Source organism: Olea europaea, chromosome 6 (genome assembly GCF_002742605.1).
Source record: "Olea europaea var. sylvestris chromosome 6, O_europaea_v1, whole genome shotgun sequence".
Taxonomy (NCBI): Eukaryota; Viridiplantae; Streptophyta; class Magnoliopsida; order Lamiales; family Oleaceae; genus Olea; species Olea europaea.
Genome location: NC_036242.1, coordinates 26,399,181 through 26,413,997, shown reverse-complemented (window position 1 = coordinate 26,413,997; position 14,817 = coordinate 26,399,181). Strand labels below are relative to the sequence as shown.

The following is a 14,817-nucleotide window of genomic DNA, read 5'->3' as shown; positions in this document are numbered from 1 at the left end:
GGGTTTTTTTTGGTTTGTGGGGGGGGGGGGGGGGGGGGACCTGAACTGCTGGACCCATGTTTTGAGAATTAGATTCCTCCATTGAATTACTCACATGTTATATTAGTTGGGTTGCCTCACCATTTCTTGCTGGCCCAGATTGAGACTTGTGGGCTTGGTCTGTTGGAATTAAGTTCGGGTTGTAAATCGTGTTTTAGAGAAACACGCCTTTGCCTCTTAAATGGTTGAGGTTCAGCCGTACACGTGGCTTTGCTTTCACTCTTGAATGGTTGACTGATCAGATACTTGGTTTTGGCCCCAATTCTAGATGATTTGAAGTCTTTCAACCTTTCGTTTCTCTCTCCTTTTCTCTGAGTGATAGATTAAGGTTCTTGGGTTACTGTAATTTGATATGTTCTTGGTGATTTCTCAATCTGTAATCTTAGTGATGGTTTCTGATTGTGTTGTGTAGTCTGTTAGCGACTGAGAGTGAGTTGAATTACAATTTTGAATAGAGGCGAAAGGATATTCGGAGAAACCTTTGGTTTCTTCATACATGTTGTACTGTTCTTAGTTGATAGTTAGTGGATCTTGAGCTTTATTACCTTTGGTGATGTTCAACGGGTGATTAGGTCGCAAGACCGAACATCCGGGCCCTCTTTAGGGCGAAACATATTTTCATGTTCGTTTTTTAATTTTCTGCAAATCTATTTTTACTGCAAAGCGATCCATTTTTGAAACTTAACGATTTTTCGACTTAACATCACTGTTGACGGGTAGAGTCCACATTGTATTCAGTTTGAACCTCTGTTTGTCTGTTCACTTTGCAAAAGGTTTGCTTGTGCCCATTTCTAGGAATTTGACTGATTTCTAGTTTTCAGTATATTTCATTAATTGGCCCATAAATGTGATGGATTTTAGGGAGTGGTCCTTTCTGGGTATCGGAGGCGTGAGAAAACTTGGTGGACATAGTCAGATAGCTCTTACTTTGAGGTGACAACTAAAAAATCAGTGTTCGCTTTGTGTAATTTCGATTTCGTTTTAGATAGTTTTGCTCGGTTAAGAGGGATTAAGCTTAATCCCTGACAGGCAAGAGCTCGGGAAATAATCTTGAATAAATTTTTCTAGAAAAATATAAAAAGTTCTTATTGCAAAAAAAAGGAAAGAAAAACATTAATTGTATCTGAGCTCTTATGCGAGGAGCCATACTTTGCAGCTTCATCTTTTTGTCACATATAAGCAAAGAGGGAAAAATGTTTATGTTGAGCTGAATAACCCCAAAGTTTTAATAGAACAGACAATAATGAGGAGGCCTCTACTTGGGCAAATAGGTCAAATCATATGGTACAATGCATAAAGTTTATGTTAAAGTTGAACCCTAACCTTGAGGGTCTTCACCGCCCCGCCTCTAGAGTTTTGTAAGACAGGTAAATCGCGGGATGTGTCCCAACAGGTCATGGAACAAGAGCTACCTGTACACTGATCCTACAATGAGTCCAATTCCATGTCTCAAAAATCGAACTCCCATACTACGGCTGTCAACAAATGTGAGATAACCTCACTCCCGTCCTTTGCACCACTGTCTTGTGGCTAAAGTTATCTATATGCTCCAGTCCATCCAAGCAAAGCCAGGCATTAAATGTCAACTTACCCTTTTATCCTACCTACTAACTACTTTCCTCTAATTCTTGTGCCACCCAAAAATTGTAATGCTATTTTTTTGTACATGTAATTTTCCCCTACTCCCTCATTTACATCACAGGAATTGACATCATGCTATGCAGAAATAGTCCTGCAAAAATCAAGACTAATCATGGGGTTAGTTTTGATTAGTAGATTTGACTGGTAAGTTTTTGTCAAACTAAGAAAAGAAGTTTCATTTATTGGAGGATTTGCGTGGACGAAAGACAGCCATTTAGCAGGATAACAGATGCACAAGGGATAAATCGAAAGGAAACTGTATCCAACCATAGATGGGTGTGGTATTAAAGATAACACACGTTTTCCTACCTCATTTTTACTAATAACAAAACTGTCATTATCTAAATGAAACTTGAGAAATTTTATTTTTATTTATTTGCAGAAAACTCACGTGGGAATATTTTTTTTCTTTGAAATTACTGTTACTAGAGTTTTCTTCATTCTGTGTATCTGCATCTGTAACTGTCCATTTTTCTGCGTAAAGAATTTAACAATTGAGACCTACCCATACGAAGGAATTCAATCCCCTTGGAAAAAGACTGTCCACAAGAAATTGGTGGCTACTGTAGCTCTCATATGACAGTTGTAAGAGAATTATAATTATGAGAAGCTTCGTAAGAAAGCAAGTTTTTTCTGTGAATGGTCTATATACCTGATAAGAAAATAATGCTCTACACTTGGGATAATTAATACAATTATCCTAAATTGAGCATTGAAGAGCTTCCTGGCTTGATATTTTTTCTTCAGGGACTAAACCAAGAGTTGCTTGACAGGTCTTAAAATTTTTTGGATTCTTGGTCCTGTTGCATTTAATTGGACTCATGGCCTGAAATATGAGCTTTGGGTTAAAGAGAAATGAGTGGAGGGCTATTTGAGACTCCGTTTGTCTCAGTAGAAGATCGGAAAATTCTGTATTTTCTATCAAAAATAGGTAGATGATAGTCAGGTTAGGCTTCTTGGTTGCTGCTTCTATTGCAGCCTATGCAGTTCAGCAGGCTAATAGCAGGAGCTCGAGGTCATCTTCTTTAATTAAACCTTCAGGTACTTTATTCTTTAAGTCGTGTTTATCTGTTATCAGTTCTTGTTTGTACTGAAGAATAAAGTTACTTTTATGTGCATGAGATATAACCTTGAATATGAATAACTTTAATGATAAAGTTGTTTAAAGGATTTTCTAATTTATCATGGATAACGATTCCCTCTCGAGTAATTAGTTAAGATTAAACTCTGCGTTGCTTTCTCAACTTGATTTTAGTTTTGAATGGTTGCTTGGTTATTTTGTAATTCAGAAAATGATGAAGCATCTACAAATCATGGGGATAACAAAGAGCAGTTTTCTTATTCTGATGAAGGCCTCAAAGAAGAGGTTGTAAGTATTGGAAACACCCTAGAATAATTCCTTTCGCTTTCGCTTTGAACTTTAATTTCGTGTAAGTAGATTTAATGATCCATTAATTCGTTCAATTTTATTTCTCCTTTGATCATGAATTGCAGGCTGAGGAAGAGGAGAAAGAGGAAGTTAAATTAATTAATGGAATAATAAACCCTGCCCTAAGTAATCAATTTGACAATGAAGATGAGCTTTTCCCAGAATTTGAAAATCTTTTATCAGGAGAAATTGACTTTCCTCTGCCTGTGGACAAATATGATACCGAAGCAGATTCCAGAGAAGAGAAAAATGAAGTGTATGAAAGTGAGATGGCAAATAATGCAAGTGAACTGGAAAGACTACGCAACTTAGTAAAAGAGTTAGAAGAGAGAGAGGTGAAGCTTGAGGAAGAATTGTTTGAATATTATGGCTTGATGGAGCAAGAATCAAATATTGCTGAATTACAGAAGCAGCTTAAAATTAAGACAATGGAGATTGAGATGCTCAACATTACGATAAATTCATTGCAAGCCGAGAGGAAAAAGCTTCAAGAGGAGGTGTCTTTGGGAGCCGTTTCTAGGAAAGACCTTGAGGGGGCGAGAAAGAAATTAAAGCAATTGCAAAGGCAAATTCAGCTTGAGTCAAACCAGACTAAAGGCCAGCTTTTATTGCTTAAGCAACAAGTCAGTGGACTTCAAGCCAAGGAAGAGGAAGCAGTTATGAAAGATGCTGAAGTAGGGAAGAAGCTTAAAGATCTGAAGGAGTTAGAGGTGGAGGTTATGGAACTTAAGAGGAAGAACAAAGAGCTCCAGCATGAAAAGAGAGAGTTAATAGTAAAATTAGATACTGCTGAAGCAAAAGTAAATGCCCTTTCCAATATGACAGAGGTATAACTTCCCAATACCATTTTGCATATGTTATATGTTGTGTTTTTGTTACTTTCTTTTCTGATTTCAATGGTTATTTGTTGCATCAAATTAGTGTTGATTATACAGCAGTACAACCCTTTTGACTTTTTGATTTGATACTTTACGAATATACTTCTAGTTTTAAGGAATCTTATCTCGAGTTGCAGTGATTTACCTATTGAATTGTGCAAGGGGGTAGCTACTGACCAGATTGATAATGCTGTCAATTAGTACATAAACGATACCAAGAACCCCCATTAAAAGAAATACAAGACCCCGGCTTCTGCTGTACACAAAATAAATGTGGTAGCTGAGTACAGACTTTTTTGCCTTCCCACACGGATAGAAGTAGATAAACGGGAACTAATTTAAACTCCAATCAATTAAAGAGATTAATTTCTGACATGCCCTCGTTATATTGTTACTGCAGAGTGAAATGGTTGCCAAAGTGAGAGAAGAGGTGAATAACTTACGACATGCAAATGAGGATCTCGTTAAACAGGTGGAAGGACTTCAGATGAACAGATTCACTGAAGTTGAAGAGCTTGTTTATCTTCGCTGGGTCAACGCATGCTTAAGATTTGAGCTTCGGAACTACCAACCACCGTCTGGAAAAATATCAGCTCGCGATCTCAATAAAAGTTTGAGCCCAAGATCACAAGAGAAGGCTAAACAACTGATGTTAGAGTACGCAGGATCAGAACGGGGACAAGGAGACACTGATATTGAAAGTAATTTCTCCCATCCATCCTCTCCTGGAAGTGAGGATTTTGATAATATGTCTATTGATAGTTCCACAAGCAGGTTCAGTAGTCTCAGTAAAAAGCCTAGTTTAATCCAAAAGCTGAAGAAATGGGGAAAAAGTAAAGATGATTCAAGTGCACATTCTTACCCAGCAAGATCCCTCGGGGGAGGATCCCCCAGCAGGAGTAGCATGAGTTATAGACCTAGAGGTCCTCTTGAAGCCCTGATGCTAAGAAATGCAGGTGACAGCATGGCTATCACTAGTTTTGGGATGGGAGAACAGGATGACCTTAATTCCCCTGAAACTCCAAAACCACAGCCTAGTCAAGTTCAAGATTCTTCTCCTGATTCACTCAATTCTGTTGTAGCCTCTTTCCACTTAATGTCCAAATCAGTTGAAGGAGTTCTGGAAGAGAAGTATCCTGTATATAAAGATAGGCATAAGCTGGCTTTGGAAAGAGAGAAGCAAATCAAGGAAAAAGCTCAACAAGCAAGAGCTGCGAGGTTTGGTGACCCTTTGAAGGTGGATAAAGATAAATCTGTGACTTTGCCTCCAAACCTTGCTCTAATAAAAGAAAAATCAGTTGCCTCTGGTGACTCAAGTGACCAGTTTAATGATAACAAAGTTGATTCTACTGCAGTAAGCAAAATGAAACTTGCACATATTGAGAAGCGACCTCCTAGGGTCCCTCGAGCACCTCCTAAACCATCAGAAGGTGCTCCTCCTGAAAAAAGTACACACACTTCAAGTGGAGCACCAGGTATGCCACCACCACCACCACCTCCTCCGCCAGGTGGCCCACCACAACCTCCACCTGTTGGTGGACCTCCACGCCCACCACCTCCACCAGGAAGTCTCTCAAGATTGGCTGGAAGTGGTGACAAAGTTCACCGAGCTCCTGAACTAGTTGAATTCTACCAGACATTGATGAAACGTGAGGCGAAGAAGGATACACCATCTTTGATTTCTTCAACAGCAAGCCCTTCAGATGCAAGGAGTAACATGATTGGGGAGATAGAAAACAGATCATCATTCCTCTTAGCCGTAAGTCAAACTGCTTTATTTCTAATACTCTGTTTGTATTGCTAGTTATTCAGTTTTGAGAATGAAAGAAAAATTCGGAATCTTGAACCAGGTTAAAGCTGACGTGGAGACTCAAGGTGATTTTGTTCAGTCGTTGGCTACTGAAGTCCGGGCAGCTTCCTTTACCAACATAAAAGATTTACTAGCATTCGTGAACTGGCTTGATGAGGAACTCTCCTTCTTAGTACGTGTTTCTATCAATTGTTCAAATTAGTAATCCATCAATTAGGGCAGTCACAAATTACTAGAGGCTAAAATATAACCAGATGAGTGTTCTTAACTGCTTCGTAGCCGGTTAAGCAATTTTCTTACATCTTATTTGCTTAATCTTCTCTTAAAGGTTGATGAACGAGCTGTCCTTAAACACTTCGATTGGCCAGAAAGTAAAGCAGATGCATTAAGAGAGGCAGCATTTGAATACCAGGACCTGATGAAATTAGAGAAGCTAGTAACCTCATTCGTTGATGATCTGAATCTTCCTTGTGAGGCTGCTTTGAAGAAGATGTATAAGTTGCTTGAGAAGTAAGTGTCTTTGAGAAAGTTATCTCAGTTAGATTAACAAGGTCGGCCTTGAGATTTTGGGAGCTTAAGCCTACTTTATATGAGACATTTTATATTCACTTTATGAGTTTATCCATACATATAAATATTAAAAGCATTAATATTATGGGGACCCTCACCTATACGAGGCCTTATGCAGCAGCCTATAGTCAGGGCCTGCTGTTCGGAAAGTTGGCGATTAAGTAGTCTGGAGAGATTATAAAGCACATGGTCACTTAAAATGGCAGTTTAAGTGCTCTTATGAGAGTTGTTCATTTGCCGCTCTACAAATTTGCACAATGTGATCGTTCTGAAATTTATGTAGTTATTGAAAACTTAAATGATTATGAAATACTCAAAATTTCCCATTTACCAGGGTGGAGAACAGTGTATATGCACTGTTGCGCACACGCGACATGGCTGTTTCACGGTATAAGGAATTTGGCATCCCTGTTGATTGGTTGCTTGATTCGGGAGTAGTTGGCAAGGTACGTTTGAAGTTAAAACGCATCACTGCTTTCTTCTGTGATGTTGACTTAAGTGATATTAGATTTTGGAATGAAATGTAGAACATCTATTTTGTAATATTTCTTGCTATTAACTGCAAGGTAATAACTGTCCATGCAACTTGGCCATCTATTTGCAGATCAAGGTTTCATCAGTACAATTGGCACGAAAATACATGAAACGTGTGGCATCAGAGCTTGATGCCATGCATGAACCAGAGAAGGAACCTAACAGAGAGTTTTTAATTCTTCAAGGTGTCCGATTTGCTTTCCGTGTTCATCAGGTGCGTCTAGATTATTACAAATGAGAGAAGTAATTTATGGTCGACCTTTAATTTAATGGAAATAAACGTACTAATGAGAATTCAATTAAACTTGTGTCAGTTTGCGGGAGGGTTTGATGCAGAAAGCATGAAAGCTTTTGAAGAACTAAGAAGTCGAGCTCACGCGAAAACAGGAGAAGAGAATAAACTGGAAGAATGATTCTTTTTTTTTTATTTTTTTGGGAGATATCTAGTTTCTACTTGTACATTATTTCATCCTTATGTGTGTAACAATATATACTGAAACTGGTAGAATCAACATTTGATTAGGGAAAAATGCACACTTATACAGATCAGAATAAGTGTAATTTAAGGTTGTACCAAAATGCTTTAATCAAGAAGTTTGAGTCCAGCCCCAACATTTTTATTTGTTTTGAGAAATCTTTTGATCAATTCCTATTCCTTCTCTCTCTTAATACCCGCTGGGAAATGTTCATCATTCATCCGAGCAATATATAGGGAGATAGGAGCAATGCACGTGAAAAATTTTTGCAGGGAGCAACTGGAAAAGATTATTTCATTAAGTGCATATCTTGTTTAACAGAAAGATGGGATTCTTCCCCCAGAACGAAAGAAAGAAAAATGTGTTCTCTATCGCATTGTGATTATAAGACTCTTGTCTATAAACTTAGCTCCTCCTACCTTCCCTTGGATTTTTGATGGCAGTCGAATGACACGCCTTTGATCACCTGCTTCAACCAGCAACTCCGACCCACCTCTAAACTGCAAGTATCACAATTGACAAATTATGAATCATCTTAATTTGTTAGCCATGGTACAAATACAAGAAATTAAATCCAGTATGCCCAAACGACACTTTATCAAGTTTTGTTCAAGAATGCTTCATTCGTCCACGTATTTCCTGTACGCTACAGTTCACCAGACGACTTGAGTCTCACGATTTTTTTCTCTTCTTCTATTATATCCCTCTCTAAGAAACTTCATTAGTCAAACACAGAAGTATAAATAAATTGATGACATACTTGGTAAAGTTTGATTTCTGACTTGTCAAAACCTGGCATGAAAAGCGTCATGGATTTATTGGATGGATCAAATTTGACTGATGGTAAGCTCTCGCTGGTTGACAATGATAGAAGATCTCGTGCATCTTTACTACGTACACTCACCATGATCTCATTCCAGTTTAGATCCTTAAACACTTCGAGATATGGAATGAGTGCACAAGGCAAAGGTGAAAAGTTTTTTCCAATCTCGGTTAGTGCCTCAGGACCATTTGGTGACGCAATGCCAAATGCACCAGAAATTTGTGCACCAGCTTGAATTGTGCATCCCCAGTACCGCAATGCAGAATTTAGAGATAACAGGTTTGTCGGATCCATCACAATATAGCAGCTAAATCTCTGAGGTTCTGCGAACACAGAAGATCCTTTCTGTAGCACAATGATAAGGAAACTTTTAGCAGTAAGAAATACACCGATGACCAGAAAATTCAAACTACAAATAGTACTTACCTCTAATGCTTGTTCTAGATAATCCCATATTTCTGGAGTCATTCTCCCATTAAGATTGGTACCCTTGCCACTTAGACTCAAGGATTCGTCCACAAGTCTCAGGATAGAAGGACCAACTACCCTCCCTAGATCAGTCTTTTCAGCCAGAGTCCTCATATATTTCAAGTATAATCTGTGTAATGAACAATGACAAACAGGTATAAGCAAGTGAAGGGAAAGAAAGGAGAGGAGCGAGTGGGGAACTAACAAACCACTAACCTGGCTTTACTGGTTGCACCTATCATACGTATTGTTTCTTCAGTACTTGTACCATCATATACAACTACGTCAAACTTATCTCTATCGCCATTCCTCTGAATGGCATTGATAAAGAATCCTACAAGTCGCTCAAGTTCCAAAACTGTAAATATAGAATCCATGCCAGGAAGTACACCAAGCTCTTCCCCTACCACCTACTACATGTTGAAGAGATATGCATGAGAATATGACAGAAAATGTGAAATTTGAGAATTCGATGTACATAAATGATTTGAAACGTTGTTACATACCCACCCCTTCCAAAACACCTTGGGTCATGTTCAGACGGGCATCAGCTTGCTTGAGCCTTTTAAGAGGTTCAAGGAGCATCTGTTGAAAATAAACATCACAAGTCAAATTCAGCTTAACTGGACACCTCATTCCGACTTACATAAAACAAAGGAAAGAAAAGGTAAGCGCACTCTTGTGGTATCCAATCTAATGGCTGAGAGATTGTTGTTGCATTTGACAACAGATGGTCCAATCTTACAGCTCAGAAGATATTCAGCTGTAGGATCTTGAGAATGTATTGCCAAACACGTCTTGAGCCCTGACATAGCATAATGCTGAGCACCAAAAAAAATAATAACAATGAGGATATCATACTCGTTAAAATAAAAACCGAGAAAGCAATTTCATTCTAGTACAGGAATATGAAAACTCTATATAGCTGGTTGTGACATTGTATCTCAGTGTCCCCCTCATTATCAGAGGAAGAAAAAGAAAACAAAAAGAACAATCCAGCTTCAGAAGTTCGAGTGATAATGTAAGTGCTAAACAAATACACTACAAACATTATAGTATCTTGCACCCCATTTTTTTTATCCTTTCTCCCCCATGAGGAGACCCAGTTTTGTGCGTGGGGATGGGCTTCTCCATGGATAGATAATGTGATGTGATCCATCCTTACTTTAAAAATAAACTTTTTGAAAGATTATGCACCTCACCATAATTTTGAAAATCATCCAAATTCCTCTTTGCACTGAAATTATGTTCTGTTCAACAAATAACCCCCAGATTCTAATTTCACTCTATCATTCATTTTCTACTCTTGGTATCCTTTCAGTCAATTCTGATAAAAAAACTGAATTGGATTTTTTTTTTTCCATTTGGTAGCTGAAGGCCCAGTAGTTCCCCACTAGTTTTCCATTTTCATGATTTCCTTCTTGCGTGTTAATTTTGGTGTTATCATCATTATTATGACCAATTTTATAATTGAGCACTGAGGCTGCCGATCTTCTACATGTAAGATAAAAGCACTTTTAACTTTTGTAAAGCAGTTCAAAATGAACAACAATAAATTATTATGTCTTCAAACACATAAAAAACTACCATTCATCCAATCCAAGCAAATAATCAACAAAAGGTTTAACCAGCGAAACTGAAAATTTAACTGAAATTATTTAGAGCACAGTGTGAGACTGTGTATTGTATCAATACCTGAGCTGCAAAAATAGCAGCAGTGGTTTTTCCAGAGCCACCTTTACCCAAGAAAGTGACCAACTTTGTGGGTTTATTATCACTGACATTTTTAGCTGCATTTGCAGTGGCCATGGACAAATTCAAAGCTCCGATTCTCTTTGTTCCACTTCTTCTTCTACGAGCAGATGTGGTGGGGAAAAGATAATGAAAATCAGGGATTTTGGGGATTGAAAATTGCGGTTCGAGGAAAGATGAAGTGCACAAAGCCATAGATTTACAAAGCAGAATCTGCAGTTTCAATGGTTAACTTCGTTTGATTTAGGTAAAAACAAGCAGATTCAATTAAATGCAGGTGGTGTGGAGGGTTAGGTAAAAAATTAGGCAAATTAGGCCAGAATGGCCGGAAGAGGTACGATTTGCACTGGCAATTTTTGAGGAGTAATTTTCACTTTGACCCGTAATATTTAGACTTGCTACGAATTTGATCCCAAAAGTTATGCAAATTAGCAAATTTCTCCAATTTGACAAGAAGTTTGGGAACTTTTGAAATAACTAGCCAGTAACCCTTGCTTCTTGTTTTGTAACAATATTGTGATTTTTAAATTTCCAGATCGAGATTTCAAGATTCGAACTGAGTGAGGGCAGCGGTTCCCTCATAATAGCTATTTCACCGGTAGGTTGTTACAAGGTAAGTGTTTATCCATGTCTCTATCACGCCCTATTTTGAGCCTCTTCCCCCCTTCTTATCGGGAGGGCAATCTTCTCTTATGACCACCACCTTCCGCAATTCTTTATCAACATATTATTTTTATTATAGTAAATAATTCTACACTACGTGCTAGATTAAGTCGAGAATACAACCAATCTAATCTTATGAGACCGTAGCTAATGAAGCACTTTTATATGAGGCTCAAATTTGGGTTTTACTATTGTCAATATAGCATTGCACCTGTTTGACAAAAAATATTTGAAAGTAATTTTTTTTTTCATTTTTTTTTTTAGTTATACTCTTTTTTCAATCACATCACACAATAAAATATTTTACACATCAATCCAATATTTTGTTCTACTTTTTAATTATATATTCTTCTAAAAAACACTATTCAAAACACATATATATTTTTTTCATAATAATGGTTGTTAAATACAAGCTTGATTCCTATTTAGGCTTCATTTTTTAAAAAAAAAAAATACATTTTTTTTTTAAAAATGCATTCTCTCATAAAATAATGTGACACATAAATTCAAAAATTTCTTTAGTTTTAACTGTAAATTTTTCAAAAAATCAATATTCCAAAATATAATTTTCTCCATAATCTCATTTTAATCACGCCCAAACAAGGGAGATATAGAAAATATTCTTTGACCAGCGAAGTTCTTCCCATCGTCTCCATGTTCTTTACAAAGAGCTCAATGATGGAAGGTAATTTTTGAGGATGCCTGTCAAGCCACTTTGTTTGCTGAGAGTGTTTCTCAGTCTCCTTACCTGTTATTGTAACGATGCATTTAGGTAGGTGATGTGAGGGTGCTTCTCTTCCGTTCTGCTTGCTGAGAGTGCTTCTCGACCTCTCTGCTCGCCTTTGCAGTAGTGCGATCAGGACGGCAATCAGTGCCAGTTCACCCTCTTACTTTGCGATCGACCGAGAGATTAGTTTGCTCTCAATTGTAGCTTATAGAGCATTTAGTATTTTGTATCTCGCAATTTGTAATGAATGTTTGATAATAAAGGAATTTATTTGAACGTATTTCGTTCTGGCCCTTTTTATATACGATCGTTCAACGCAATTTGATTACATTTTTATTTGTTCACTTTCCCATAAGGAAAGAACATATTTTTTTAAATATTTGCCATTAATGAACCTTATGTGCTTGGTGCCATCTAAATCTTCCAAATGATAGGTTCCATTAGGCAACACATTATTTACTTTATATGGCTCTTCCCAATTGGGCGACCACTTGTCATATTTTGGATTTTTGCTATCCAAGAGGAGTATTGTTTTCCAAACCAATTCGCCCAGGCTAAATAACTTGGCTATAACTTTTTTATTATAAAATTTAGCCATCCTTTGTTTTTGAACTTGCAATCTATCTAGGACGTCCAATTTTAATTCGTCCAACCCCAATAAGTTTTGAACTAGTGATTCGATATACTCATCATCACATAACTTATGTTGCAAACACACTCTAATCGATTGCACGTTAATTTCCATAGGCAAAACGGCCTCCTGTCCATAAGTAAGTTGGAAAGGAGTGATTTTAGTACTTGACCGAGGCGACGTCCTATAAGCCCATAAACCCTTGTTTAGACATTCGTGCCAATTTCTGGCATTTTCATCTATAATTTTTCTTATGATATTTTTTAGAATCTTATTAAAAGATTCTGCTTGTCCGTTGGATCGAGCGTAATACGGTGTGGAGTTCATTATTTTAACTCCAAACTCGCTCAAGAATTTATTCACTTGATCTCCATTTAAAGAAATTCCGTGATCTACCATCAACAAAAATATCCATTCCTAATAATTAACCATCTCATCCTTTGGCCAGCTTGATGAGCTCCACATATCCTTTCGTGCACCTCAGCCATGATTGTTTTGGCTTCTTGCAAACTTACACATTTTAGTAATACACTATCAGAGCGTTTCTTAAACAACTCCTCATCTATCAGTGTATAGTTTAGCAAACGCAACTTCATTTTTCTATTATCTCCTTTATTTGGTTCTTTAAGGAACCTTGTAATCTCTGCCTTCCAATCTATTGCATCTCCATCTTGTATGCAATGAATTTCAATCCTTCTCGCCCTTCTTTGGACTACGGGCAATATTACTTCATATTCATAAGTAGATTTCCAATTTAAGGCCTTTGAATACCCTGAGGCCATCTGGGCTAACTTATTTGCTATGTCATTATATATCCTATTAGCACATTGAAACTCTACTTGGTCTAATTCTTCCAACAACTCTTGGGCGATTTCATATTGACTTATAATGAAATCACTTTGGAACTTAAAATCACCAATCAATTGGTGAATTACCAATTGGGAATCACCTCTAACGATCACACTCTTTACTTCCATATCTATCATTAATTCTAGGCCCACGATTAAGGCTTCATATTCGGCTTGATTGTTGGTGCACATCCTATCCAAAGTGAATGCGAACTTGTAACAAATCCCTAAAGGATTTATCAATGCTACTCCTACTCTTGCACCTTTAGAGATTTTTGACCCATCGAAATACAAAACTCAAGATTTTAATTCGAATGAATTGATTTCTAATTCAATTTCTTCAGGCATGTTAAGGCATGGATGATCGGCCAGAAAGTTTGCCAAAGCCTGATTTTTTATTGCCTTTTGGGGTATGTATTGTATTTTGAATTCTGATAATGCTAACATCCAAAGGCCTACCATTTGGTATAAAATAGGGCGAGAGAACATATACTTAACCAAATTTACTCTAGAAATCAAATAAACGGTTACGGGCCGTAAATAAACCCTTAATTTCGTACATATGAAATATAATGCAAGACATAACTTTTCAATGGCAGAGTAATTATATTCACATTTTGTTAACCGTCTACTCAAGTAGTAAATTGTCATTTCTTCACCAAATTAGTCTTCTTGCACGACCATTCCAGCTATCAATTCTTGTTCAGCTGATATATATACTTTCATTGGCCGTCCTTGGATTGGTGACACCAACACTGGTGAATTTGATAAATCTGTCTTTAGGCTTTCAAAAGCCTTTTGATGCTCTTCTTTTCAGACGAATTCGTCCTGATTTTTCAACTTTAAAAGTGGCAAAAAAGTTTTAGTTCGCCCTGCACAATTAGAAATAAAGCGTCTTAAAAAATTTACTTGGTTTAGAAACCTTTGCAATTCTTTTTTATTGCTAGGTGATTTGACCTCTAAAATAGCCTTTGCTTTATTTTTATCAAGTTCAATCTCTCTTTTGTGTACAAAGAAATCAAGGAAGTTTCCTGCGTTAACGCCAAATGCACATTTCAAGGGATTCAATTTTAATTTATATTACCTCATTCGCTCAAATGAACATCTCAATTGTTCAAAATGGTCCTCTTCTTTAACGGATTTGACCACTATATCATCTACATATACCTCAACAAACTTGCCTATCATATCATGAAAAATCAAGTTCATTGCCCTTTGACAAGTTGCTCCTACATTTTTTAGGCCGAAGGGCATAACTACCCATTCAAAACATCCTAGAGATCCAGGGCACCTAAAGGCAGTTTTGTGTATATCTTTCTCAACTATATAAATTTGATTGTATCCTGAATATCCATCCATGAAGGAATATATTACGTGTCCGGCAGTCGAGTCTACTAAAGAATCTACCGTAGGCATTGGATATTCATCTTTGGGTGTGGCTATATTTAAATTCCTAAAGTCTATGAACACCCTTAATTTACCATTCTTTTTTAGCACTGGCACGATATTGGACAACCATTCGACATAT

The 14,817-nt window shown here is 37.2% G+C and overlaps 2 protein-coding genes across 3 annotated transcripts; one reads left to right on the top strand and one right to left on the bottom strand.

The window, feature by feature from the left end:
* Positions 1-2,095: 2,095 nt before the first annotated feature.
* On the top strand, positions 2,096-7,531 carry LOC111396275 (protein CHUP1, chloroplastic-like). Of its 2 annotated transcripts, none has more exons than XM_023022661.1 (9): positions 2,096-2,721; positions 2,970-3,046; positions 3,175-3,936; positions 4,388-5,746; positions 5,838-5,969; positions 6,126-6,307; positions 6,702-6,813; positions 6,972-7,115; positions 7,216-7,515. In XM_023022661.1, the coding sequence occupies exons 1-9, from the start codon at positions 2,616-2,618 to the stop codon at positions 7,312-7,314; spliced, it is 2,973 nt and encodes a 990-aa protein (XP_022878429.1). In that variant the 5' UTR covers positions 2,096-2,615; the 3' UTR covers positions 7,315-7,515. The 2 variants fall into 2 exon arrangements, with proteins under 2 accessions (XP_022878429.1, XP_022878428.1); XM_023022660.1 differs by having other exon boundaries at positions 2,098-2,721; positions 2,970-3,049; positions 7,216-7,531.
* Positions 7,532-7,640: 109 nt separating this feature from the next.
* Positions 7,641-10,785, bottom strand: LOC111396276 (uncharacterized protein At1g26090, chloroplastic). The gene is made up of 7 exons (XM_023022662.1): positions 10,364-10,785; positions 9,346-9,489; positions 9,179-9,253; positions 8,885-9,078; positions 8,627-8,798; positions 8,138-8,545; positions 7,641-7,877 (listed from the first exon to the last, which is right to left on the bottom strand). The coding sequence occupies exons 1-7, from the start codon at positions 10,613-10,615 to the stop codon at positions 7,746-7,748; spliced, it is 1,377 nt and encodes a 458-aa protein (XP_022878430.1). The 5' UTR covers positions 10,616-10,785; the 3' UTR covers positions 7,641-7,745.
* Between the last annotated feature and the right edge of the window lie 4,032 nt (positions 10,786-14,817).

Coding starts and splice junctions, on each gene's coding strand:
- LOC111396275 (XM_023022660.1), top strand. CDS start 2,616: ATGATAGTCAGGTTAGGCTTCTTGGTTGCTGCTTCTATTGCAGCCTAT. Junction 2,722..2,969: donor TTCTTTAATTAAACCTTCAG/GTACTTTATTCT, acceptor TTTGTAATTCAG/AAAATGATGAAGCATCTACA. Junction 3,050..3,174: donor AAGGCCTCAAAGAAGAGGTT/GTAAGTATTGGA, acceptor CATGAATTGCAG/GCTGAGGAAGAGGAGAAAGA.
- LOC111396276 (XM_023022662.1), bottom strand. CDS start 10,615: ATGGCTTTGTGCACTTCATCTTTCCTCGAACCGCAATTTTCAATCCCC. Junction 8,546..8,626: donor ATCTAGAACAAGCATTAGAG/GTAAGTACTATT, acceptor ATTGTGCTACAG/AAAGGATCTTCTGTGTTCGC. Junction 7,878..8,137: donor CAGAAATCAAACTTTACCAA/GTATGTCATCAA, acceptor TGATACTTGCAG/TTTAGAGGTGGGTCGGAGTT.